Source organism: Liolophura sinensis, chromosome 1, assembly GCF_032854445.1.
Source record: "Liolophura sinensis isolate JHLJ2023 chromosome 1, CUHK_Ljap_v2, whole genome shotgun sequence".
NCBI classification, from domain to species: domain Eukaryota; kingdom Metazoa; phylum Mollusca; class Polyplacophora; order Chitonida; family Chitonidae; genus Liolophura; species Liolophura sinensis.
In genome coordinates, this window is record NC_088295.1 from 22,292,602 (window position 1) to 22,304,506 (window position 11,905).

Below are 11,905 nucleotides of genomic sequence, written 5' to 3' on the forward strand. Positions count from 1 at the left end.
AGCAGTATATTTGTTTCTGTGTAGCTACAATCCACCTCAAAAATGAAATCATTCTGATATGAGTTCCCAGGCTATATAGCCCAGCTAGGCCTGGGTTGGCCATCTATGACGTCATCTGCTGAGATTAGAGAGTGGCCGGCTGGAGATTCGGATAGGGCAGTAAATCTATTGTTTTTCGTGGATTTGAAGTCCATAATTACATTTCTCAGAGACCCTCCTGGTAACAGACTGTTACACGGGTTATAACCTTTATACTAAGGATGTGTAGCTAAATCTGGACACTTTAACCTTTAATACATGTATGAGAGTCGATTATGCAGGAGCTAAAAAAAGCACCAACACTGACACTGAGACTTTTTCCTCCTCTCACAATACCTCATACAGGAGAGCTAAAAACTAAACATACATACATGTATTTAATAAAGGTACATGTAGTACGTTTTCTAAATTTAACGAATGCATGTATTATTAAACAGTACTGTACCATACACATGAATTCTTGTATAATATCACTTAAGTTGTTTAAGCTATATCATGGACAGACAGATAAATTCTATAATACTGTCAAAAGCATTCACCTAATTCTTAATGAGCTTACCTGCTTACGATCATCTCCTTCTGTATGAAGCCATTGTGAAGCTGCAGGGAGAGCCAGCACTCCCCGAGGAACAGGTACCTGTGGTCAGTCTGCAGATCCCTAACCACTACCTGAATCAGGTACCAGGACGGGGACAGGCCTGCATTGTCATGCCAGATAACAACTTTCCACAGCTTTCCCAGGTTTGTGTCATGAGCCACCAGGAATGTGTCCTGACAGTTGCGCTGAAATGCGCCCTGCTTACACAGATGACGGACTGCCACTCCTTCCCTCCTCACCGTACAGCTTTATACCAATGTGGGCTGTGGTACCTGATCAGGAGAGAACACAGGCAGCATGAAAGCACTGAAAGATGTGAGCAACAAATTATGAAGTGATAACATTAAAAATGATAGTCCTTTCATTGAATTCTAATAAAATAACAACAACAAATTGGTGTAGAAATCACAGTTCTTCTACAGACAACAAAATACTCTACACAGTCTTTCAGCCCTAATTAATAATTTCTTCAATGGTACATGACTGTCATAAATACAATGCTGCAAGATCCAAGAAGGATTCTTTAAGCCCAGACATGCTAAAATCTTGTGAGTATCTAAATGCATTGATTGCCCCTAGGCAAGAGCCATCTGAATTTTTCCAAGATAACTTTAAATCACAATCTTTTCAGGATGTGTTTTTGTATACTGTTTTTGTTTTAAATAGAGGTACTTAACAAGTCCACACAAATAAATGAATTAAAACGAATAATCAGGTAATTCAATGCGGGAACATCACTTTTCAGCATACACACCTGCACTCATTTGACGTCCCGTTACCACGGTGACCTCATACTTGAAGGCTCCGTCAATACCACAGAGAGGAACCCTAGAGATTCGCTTTAGATCCTTGAGATCCTGCCGTCTACAGATGATTACCAGAAGGATGTAGGATGCCAGCAGGATGCTGCAAGTGATCAGGGCCACAGGATTGTTTGCCACATCTAGTCTCTGTTTATACCAGCCAAAAATTAATATTCATTCAATAAATATTTCAACAGTGGCAAAAGAAATGTCTAGAATCCAGATATTGGAAATACCCCCCATCATTTCCATCCCTATCATTTCCAAAAATAAAAGAAATAAAACTAAGAAAAAAAACCTTAAAAGAAATCCCAGGACCTCATGTTGATTAGTCTGGCTTCATATAGACTGTTTCATGGACAATTTGTGGCGTGCACTGATTGCACTACTGGTGCATTCAGTTTGAATACAGAGGCGTAGCAATTTAATCATAAGAGTAAACAGTATACATGAAAATCTATTAGAGCACTAAGTTCCATTAACGGGAATAATTATGACAATAATTACCCGATTGTAATTAAAATTAAGCATTCACAAGTTCAGATTATACGGAAGATGTATGCTATAAAGATTCATGGAAACAGTACTTTAGGAAGAGTTGCATGGACAAAATCTGAATAGATTGGAAAAGCATTACTAAGTCCTAAATGGGGGTAATTATGAAACCAATCACAACTTGCCTTTCAGCTTAAGCATGCACAAGTTCAGATGATAGGCAAGATGTATGGTACCTTTCATCAAAATCGGCGATGTAGTTTGGGAGGAGATGCATGGACAAAATATGATTACAGCCCAAAAAATGCTACATGAAGTCCTAATTGTGATAAAACTTATGCATATACAAGTTCAGATAATAGGCAGGATGTATACTAACTTTCATCAAAATTGGCACAGTAGTTTGGGAGGAAATGTATGGACAAGATTGTGCCTACAGACAGACAGACAGACAGACAGACAGACAGTGATTCCAGTATACCCCCTCCCCCCACCACCATTTATCTTTGTTGAGGGGGGTATAAAAATGACCAGATTTTTAGAAATAAAACTGAATAATGCACTGCACTTTTAGTACTCCTAAAACATTTGATGATGAAGCCATTTGTTTGGCAAAGGTCAAATTCAAACCAAAATGTGTAGTATGTGTAGAAAGCATGAAATTGAGCTGACAAAAAAAAAACATTCACACAGACCATTGTCCTTGGAATTTCATGTATGTCTGCAGAAAGAAACTTTAATAGTAGTCAGAATGAAAGGGCTGAGTATTTTGTCTTCTATATACATGCATACACAATAATAAAGAAAAAATAATAATAAAAACTTTCTACACGATTCTGTCTGCAGTTTTTGCTTTCTTCCCAGGGAATTTTAATATTACTTTCTGTATATATATACATATCACTTGTATACATACCGCTAGATCTGCAAAGTCTATGGCATTAGGAGGCACAAGGGCACTCGCTCCAAAGGAGGTGAGATGGTTGCACATACAGACTGTAACTATGGGGGTAGACCTGTCGCCTACCACACACCCCTTACTCTCCCAGTGCTGGCTGACTGGGTCAAAATACTGACAGCTGGACAAATATAGATGGACATACACCTCGATACTGACATCCTCAGAGGGGTTCAACACAGTCAGAGAGTAGTGAGACTGTGGCTGGAATGAGCTGGAAAACACATGAAAATTGCCTGTTTTTCAGCATGGTGTTGTGTACAATTTGATATATCTATCAGTTTCATAGTTTGGACAAGAATTCTTAACGTAAAAATAAAATTCATTACTGACACCAACATACAGAAATGGTTGTTTCAAATGGATCCACAACAAGGAAATAAAATTCTGCCCTACCCATCTGCACTTCTCTTTACTGCATTTTTTACACCAGGATACTTATACCCACAAATACTGCTCACCATATGGATGACAAAAACAACACATAATGTTTACCTCGTTCCAACAAAGAATGTAAATTGGCGGTGATCCTGTTCATCTTCCATCATGTCCTCAGTCAGTACCTTTTTCTCTTCATACCTCTTTTCTGATGCCTCATACCCCACCCCCAGGAACACAGTGGTGCTGACAGACAGGTTAGTGTGCAAGCCGGGGTCTGACAGCAGGGAAAAGCGTACCTGAACGTGGAGAGCTGACCTAGTGGTCTCACTAACTGAAGATGTATCCAGCAGCACTCTCGTGGCCTTGCCAGGCTCTATGGTGATATTAGTCATGTTCATTAAGTACTGAGAGTTTGTGTCCAGCATTGTGGTAAATGTGTCTTTATCGTCCTGTTCAGGGGCTACCCCTCTCCCATACATCAAAACTTGGATCTCTTCCCCCTCAGGCAGACTCCTGACGGGTATCAGAGAGCCATTACTGTACTGGAAGGTCAGAGACGGCACCTGAGATGTTATAGTAAAGTTGTCCAGGTAGCCCCATGGGAAGGGGTTGTCGGGCATGACAAACATTATCTGGAAGATTTCCTCATTATTAGGTAGGTGGGCCAGCAGAGAGGGTGGGAGCAGGAACTGACAGCCAGCAGTTCCCCGCTCTCTCCATATGGCCGCCGGTACAGTCCGCTGCCCTAGCAGGTGGATGTCCCCCATGTGTAAAGCAGACAGCTGCTCACTCTGCAGCTGTGTCTGCAGAACTGTGGACATGATCATCTCTGTGAAGCCTACAGCATCTGTCACTAGGTCTGCCTGTTGAAGCTCATCACTACCTTGAGATGTGTCATTATCTGTCCAGGGCAACTGGAAGTCCTTCAGATTGATACTGGGAGCTGCGGCAGCAGAACCCTGGGGAACTGAGGAAGTGCTGTGAAGGTTCATCGCTCTCACCAGATTGGAAACAGCCAGCAGCAAATGACCTGGAGCAAAGTCCTCACAATCCAGGCCCTGCTTCACCTTGGCCTTGACATTGTCAAGAACCCTCTTCATCAGGGAATGGATCATTGAGTGACTACTCTCTCCCTGGACCTCATTCTCGTACATCTGAGAGAACAGTCAATTCAGTTTGAATTTATTACAAAATAATTCTGAACATCAGATCACGAAATCTACAAACATATAATCTGCAAGTGTTCCTGCAATAGTGCCCTTATACCGTGATCTCTATTTTTTATATGAAAAAACCATTCCGCCTTTGAAATGCATGTATCATAGTTCTGAACACAATACTTGACTAAACTGCCTGAGCCTTTTAATGAAACAATGGCAGAGAAAGCTGTACTTACAGACACTTGTTTCAGAGCATAAGCCACCTGTTGTATGTCTTGCATGGTTTCTATAGGAATGTGACTGAGGGCTGTGGTGATGGCCTCCCTCACTTCTCCTCGTCTCTGGGTGTCAGTGTCAGAGGAGCCCGTCTGTAAGGCTAGCATGGATGCCCGATTCAGCTCCATCAAAACAGCTATAGAGTACTGGAGGAGGGCCACGGGCCGGTGCAGTTTCACCAGCCATCTCAGGTGGGACAAGGCTAGGGTAGTGATGTGTTCAGACAAACTCTCATTAGGCTTCAGCAGAGGGGACAGCAACCAGATTTGACTGGGAATAAAACATGAGCATAACGAGTGAAATCCAGTGCCTTGTCTAGATTACTCAATGTTCTTCACCTCACTACCACTATGTGTCTCATGATTATGATTTCAACAGTGACTTCAGCAATATTTGTCTTGTAGCAGGCTGAACACAAGGCTGACATTCTTGTAGTACTGTCTCAATGGTTCGCCATGCCAAGGTAACAATGCCACACCCAGTCATACACACATTAATCTACTAATATCAGGTCGAGCAGTACTTTTCTTGTTTCTCACTGACACCAGAGTACCATATGAGATAATACTAGTAACTTTAAAGTCCTACATATGAATCAACTCAAGATAACAATTTAAATTAACATGGTACTTTTACATAGTATGGATTCAGTTGTCTGTACAGATGTTTTACATAGATAAGTTACAGTTGTAAATCTGCACCATGTACATGTATACCTCTTGAGTCCAAGGGTAGAGGCTCCCTGTTCATCTTGTACATCTACCCTGAGGGTGACAGGGCTGCCACCCACACTGTCCGGCCAGTTAGACACATAGACACTCTGGTTCCTCATGGTGCCCTGGTACAGCACACACTGTTCCATCTTCCCAGAGGCCAGCTGTCTCTCAGCACTCACGCGGTACAGGATGGCAGACTTGCCTGGGTCCTGATCCCCCCAGCCCTGACATTCCACCGTGACCACAGACTCGAGGGGGACAATGTGAGGGTGAGCCGGGTATAAGGAGCATGTTCCTCCTACAGGGGGGTGGTTTGGGCCAAGAGTGAGGCGAGCTTCACCTCGCAGATGTGTGGATCCCACAGACTTGGTTACGTCCAGTTGGAAGGTGTAAGAATGGATGTCCTTCAGAACACCTCTACGAATCACAAGGTCTGATACGTTAGCACCTGTTGTTGTGGTAGAAGAGTTTAGCACCAAGGATTTCCTGGCGACTGATTGGTTGTTATCCCCATACATCGCTGTCCACAAATATTGCACGTTGTCTGCTCTGTGACAGTCTGTACACTGGCCCCGTAAGGCCACATGCTGACTAGGACTGATTTGGAAACTGTTCGTGGCTCGACATGACAAACAGTCAATGCTGACAGTCGGGACGGGATCAGGGCTAATCTCAATCTGTCAAAACATGACAAATATAAACGTCAGCAAATAGATAATCATCTAAAACATTCCACAGAATTATTACATGTGCACTGCCAGCCTATGGATGGTCATGGGTTTCCCCAGGCCCTGTGCAGTTTCCTTCCACCATAATGCTGTCATATAGGTGAATAAATAAATTAACGTTACCTCACAAAGACACCTAAAAGACCTTCCCTGTGCCCAATAATCAACACAGAAAACTGCATCTATGTCTCTCATAGAATTTATCCTTATAAACAGTATTACAGCATAGAATCAAAATTAGCCTTTGTTGAAAATTGAAGTAAATTTCCACCTGATTAATTGAAAAATGGCAGTGCAAGCAAAGGCATTTTCCTGTGTGATTCTCATGTTTTGCTATGAAATGACTTCTTTAGATTACCTTCTGTTGAGCATGTGCCACACGGCAGTCACTGCCAGGAACACAGTTGAACAAAGACACTGTCAGTGTGATAGTATAGACTCTATCCAGGAGAAATAGGCTTTCATCCAACTCGATACGCTTTCCTCTTGTCTGCGGAAAGCAATTCTTTTCCACAGTGCCAGTCTGGTGATAACAACAAATTATCACATGCATAACTGAATTTACGCACTTAACACAGTCAAATTCACATTACATTAAAATACCTTAAAAAGATCTGTAATGAATTGTTTGTACCTGTAATTTAGTTTATAAACAAATGCACACGACAGAAAATCTTCCCGAATATACATTAAGTAATTAATAGTTCAAATTTCACCTCCATACAGAATAAACTGTTTGAAATTAATAGAGATTTGTATGACACAGCTTACCTGAAGGGAGACAGAGGAGCAGTTCCAGGTGTACATCATGTGAGATCTCTTGCCTTCCTGAACATCTGGATCATAGGACATAGAGCCATCCAGGGTAACGGGCTGACTGCCAGGTAACACAACCTCACTGCCTCCTTTGATGATGGCCACAAAGGGGGAGGGTCGCAAGGTGAGGGTATAGCTAAGCTTCTGTTTGACCACAGTTTGTTTGTAACCACTGGTAAACTGGACACAGTATATATCTGCTGATAGCACTTGTCTCGGGATCCTTAACAGAAGTCCTCTAGTATACACAGATGAAGGCAGGTAAGCCTGTGAGGAAGGTGTACCCTGACATAGCCCTGTATACACCTGCCATTGGTGAACAGCTGCGTAATACAAACACCCTCTGGAATCTACAACAGCCTCAAACTCCACGGCCCTAGAAGGAGTGGAAATCCTGTTGGGTTGTCCAACCCTGTCCACAATGGGCATTTCACACATGAATTTGTGGATGATAGACGTTGTGTTGAATATTGCAGAGCTAATGCTGTTCCAAACTTTCACCTTCAAGCGGAATACACCTTGATTAGAGAAGACATAATTGAGCTTAGGCTCGATAGTGAAAAGACTAGAATCATTCACCTGCCACTCGAAGGAGTGGGACTCACCCACACCTTGGCCTATGACCTTGAATGTGATTGGTTGGTTCTGGAACAGGAAATCCCACCCTGGCCCATCTGGCTGAACGTCAATGTTTTCTAGAGGTGTCTCTACATTGACAACATAAAGTCGCTTATCATCACTGACATTGTTGTGAGCAGAAACTTTCAAAGTAAAAACACCAGATCTTGGAAAGACACAGGAAAGTTGTTTACTTTCTGACTGGCAGATGGTACTGCTTGTCCAATCCAAAACTTTTATGGTGTATGTCACATTGGTTCCTTTCATTACTGCTGCAGTAAAATTTAGATCTGACAGTGCAGGAACTACCCGGCCACAACAGTTTGTCATGTATAGCTTTTCCACACGATCCTGGACAGGTAAAGTCAATATATTTGTCTCTGAACTCACATTGTTTGATGCTGTAAGGTGGATAGTATACACATCAGGGAACGTGTACCTGTGAGTCACTGTGTGACCTGCTGAAGTTAATGGGCTTCCTCTATCCCCAAATGTCCAAACAAAGTTAACAGACGACCCTGCAGACATGGAAGCATTGAAATGCACAGCCTGTCCTGTTTCTGCAATGTTGGCACTTGTCAAAATAACCAAATCCTTGACTGCATCTTGCACTATGATTGTCTTTGATACTGATATGTCACTTATGCCATTGTGAACTCGGAGTATAAGCCGGAAGGTTCCAGCTGTCTGGAACATATGAGTGAAATGGGAAGCCTGAGACAGTTCTCTGCTTGTGTCATTGAGAAACCATTGGTATGACAAATGGCTCCCCCTACCAATTGTTGCCTGAAAAAACAACTGGCTTTCGGATTGGATAACTTGTTGGTCAGGATTGTCAATGACTACCTCTGATATAGGAACCTGGACAGTTACATCTACATAATCCACAGCTCTGCTGACATTGTTCACTGCCTCACACCTCAGTTGCTGTGGTCCAGGAGCACTCAGCTGAATAACAATAAACCCTGAAGATGATTGTAAATTCCATTCTCCTGAGCCATTCATAACGCTCCATTTATACAGGATGTCAGTTCCTGCAGACTTAGTTACAGTAATATTAACTTCTTCATCCGTCGAAAGTATTGGATTCAAAACATCTATTTTAAAGTCATGAATTTTTTCCTGAGCAGTAAGTGTAAGACAGGTACCTCCACTTGAAAGAGGATTGGTGGCAGTCAGAAATATGGTATAAATTCCTGCCACTGGGAAGTCATAAGAGCAGTTCCATCCTGCCTGAGTCAGGATTGGGAAATTGTGTAACTCAATGTCCCAGGTGATGTTAACCTTCACCTGTTCCTTCACGGACGCGCTGAATTCTACAAGCTCGCCTGTTGGTACAAATGGCCCAGTCAAATCGCTCTCCATAACAACATCAGAAATAGTGTCAATGCAATACACTCGCAGGGAAGCAAGAGCTTCATTGACACCATTCCAAGCCACAAGGGAGACATCATAGATGCCACTCTGTGTAAACTGATGAGTGTATGCCTGGCTTGTAGATGTGGCATTGAAACAGTCTTGGCAGAGAAACCAACTAAAGGTCAGATCAGATCCGGTGGAATACAGAGCGTGGAAGGTTATTGGCTGACCTACGACCACCTCAGTGGTGCTGACATCGATGTGCAGGCCTGTCACGGCCTCCTGCACCTGAACAATGATGGAGTCATTCAGGGTACTTACATCATTGGACACAACCACTGCGGCTGTGTAGGACCGGACGTCAGACAACACAGCTGTATACTGGTTACCTACAGAAATGACAGGACTGCCAGAATCAACTGTCCACGAATACTCCACACTGGTCCCATGAAGAATACTGGCAATTAGCTCCACCTGCGTAGCAGAGCCGGTGCTGCCTAAGTAAACAATGTCTTTACAGTTCTGACAGCTTAACAAGACACCCTCAATGATTTCCTGGACTCTGACTCTAGTCTTTGCTGTCAAGGAGCTGATGTTATTAGAGGCCGTCACCAAGATCTCATATTCCCCAGGTAAATCAAAGGTGAAGGAGTAGACATCCTCACACTGGTTACATGGCACACCCACAATACTCCCTGAGGGGTCAGTTGTCGCCTGCCAGCTGTAGGTGATGTTAGATCCAGTCCCAACACTTGCTGATACCCTACCTGTAACCTGGCCATCATGTCTGAGAGCCAAGGGGCTAAGTCTGGATAAGCTGAGTGCAGTTATCTCCTCCTGAATACAAACTTCAGCTGATGCAGACTTTGTCTTAACAGTATTGTTAACATACACCTGAACAGTAAAGACACCTGGCGTGCCGTACAGGTGAGTGACAGTGTCTTTGTCCTGAGTCAGCTGGGTTGTTTGATCACCGAATATCCAGGTGTAAAACAGAGGGACTGGGACAGTGTTGATCACTTCAGCTGTTAGGTTGACGCTGCTTCCTAAAGCTGTACATCCTGGGGTTTGTACAGACACAACCTCCAACATATCTGCTCCCATCGCATACACCAGCAGGGCAGTGGAGGCTGAACTCACCTGATTCCAGGCTGACACAGTTACATTATAGACACCTGGCCCTGAGAACTGGTGATTAAAGGTGAGCATTGTTAAGTTGTACACTGTCCCATCCCCTGTATTAATGCTAAATCTAACGTCACTCCCGCTTTGCATTTCCAGGGTGAAGTACACCACAGACTGACTTGATTTAGGGCCATCATAACTCAAAGATAAGCCTATAATTGCTTCCTCAACTGTGATGTTTAAAGATTCCAGGACAGATCTCACACCATTTGACACAACCACTCTAACTGTGTAAGAGCCGGCTGAGCTGAACTTGTGCCGTATCAGAGCATTGGTTCCACTAGAATTCATAGAAATCCCATCTCCAAATGTCCATGTGTGAGTGATGTAACCCAGGTTCTGTCCTGGGACAACTAGTTGCAGCTGTGCATTCAAGGACACAGGTAGTATGTCTTCCTTAGCAGAGACCAGAACACCTGACATAGGGTTAATAATGGTGAGATTCCTGGAGGTTGACACTGACTGAAAAATGTCAGAAAATGTCACAGTAACTTCAAACACACCTGGTGTTGTATAAAATTGACTAAAATGTTGAACCAGGCTGGTGTCGTTCGTTATCAATGACTCTGTCAAAGCAACACCATCGCCCACCTTCTTTACAACAGTCACATTTGCACCCACTCTAACATCAACAACAACGGTCATCTCTGCCTGTGTGCTCTTCTCAATGAAGTCCGCAAACTTTGAGAACCTAGCATCATGGAACTTTGCGGGCTGAACTGTTATGATGTGGAGCTGATTCATCTCTTTACTCAGAACATTAGAAGCATCCACCTGTACAATCTGTCCACCTGTAGTAGTGAAGATATGAGTAAACCTGTTACTTTGGCTGCTGGTATGCTGAATATTTCCATTCACCTTCCACCTGTACTTCACTGAAGAGCCCTGAATAAGAGTTGCTCGAAAACGAACCTTCTCACTGGCTGGAACGACAATGTCGCCATCATCACTTAACACATGGACTTGAGTTTGGTGAAGGCTGACACGTAGACCACGGATCCTGAAAGCTTTGGACAGGTCAACAGTGAGCTGCTCTGAACTGATGTTATTGCTCACAGACACAGTGAGGCTCGAGACTGGGCTATTTGTGTCAAGCTTCAGCTTTATGGAAGAGAATGGTTTTTCCGCTGAGGAGCTGTTGGAGAAACACGCAGCTAGAGAGGTCAATCTAAGGGGGCAGGAGTCTGTAAACGGGAAACTCAAACCAATGTGGCTCCAGTAGGCAGAGAGATGGGACCCGTGAGAGACCTTGATGACAATGTCTGTCTCTACTCTCCACTCTACAGGTACAGTTCCTACAGACCCTGGGCTGACCCCTGGTCCCACAATACTTGGCTGGATCAGGGTGAGTCCACTGACAGGATCCTCAGCTGTCACCTGGCAGTTGACTGACCTCGCCGTAACATCACCTGTAATCTCCACACTATACCTGTATGCACCTGGACGCCTCAGGTAAGACATAGACTGTGGCACATGGACTGTGAAAGGTGGGGAAAACCTAGCACGCAGGTAACACACCAGGTTGTCCTGCGCTGACAGAGTAGTGGGCACGCTGATCACATCACCTACAACTGCCCAGCCCACAGATTTCCAGCTGAACATGGTCTGCCTCCACCTGGAGGTGGAGTTATTCTGACAGAGGACGCCTGGCCAGGTTGCAGAGTCATGTTGATAGGCCAGGACATCCCCCTCCTCCACCCTCATACGTTGATCCCTCACCAGGTGGCGAGACATGGCACCTGGTGACAAAGCTACGTGCACTGTCCCCACCAC

General features: G+C 43.9%; 1 protein-coding gene across 1 annotated transcript in view; it reads right to left on the reverse strand.

Annotated features, from left to right (window-relative positions):
- LOC135471224 (polycystin-1-like) overlaps positions 1 to 11,836 on the reverse strand; it is a 28,940-nt gene extending 17,104 nt beyond the window's left edge. Inside the window, 9 exon segments of the mRNA XM_064750391.1 lie at positions 607 to 858; positions 860 to 909; positions 1,392 to 1,587; positions 2,852 to 3,107; positions 3,389 to 4,428; positions 4,671 to 4,980; positions 5,427 to 6,103; positions 6,513 to 6,677; positions 6,926 to 11,836. Of these exon segments, the coding sequence (XP_064606461.1) occupies positions 607 to 858; positions 860 to 909; positions 1,392 to 1,587; positions 2,852 to 3,107; positions 3,389 to 4,428; positions 4,671 to 4,980; positions 5,427 to 6,103; positions 6,513 to 6,677; positions 6,926 to 11,836 (7,857 nt within the window).
- Positions 11,837 to 11,905: the final 69 nt, after the last annotated feature.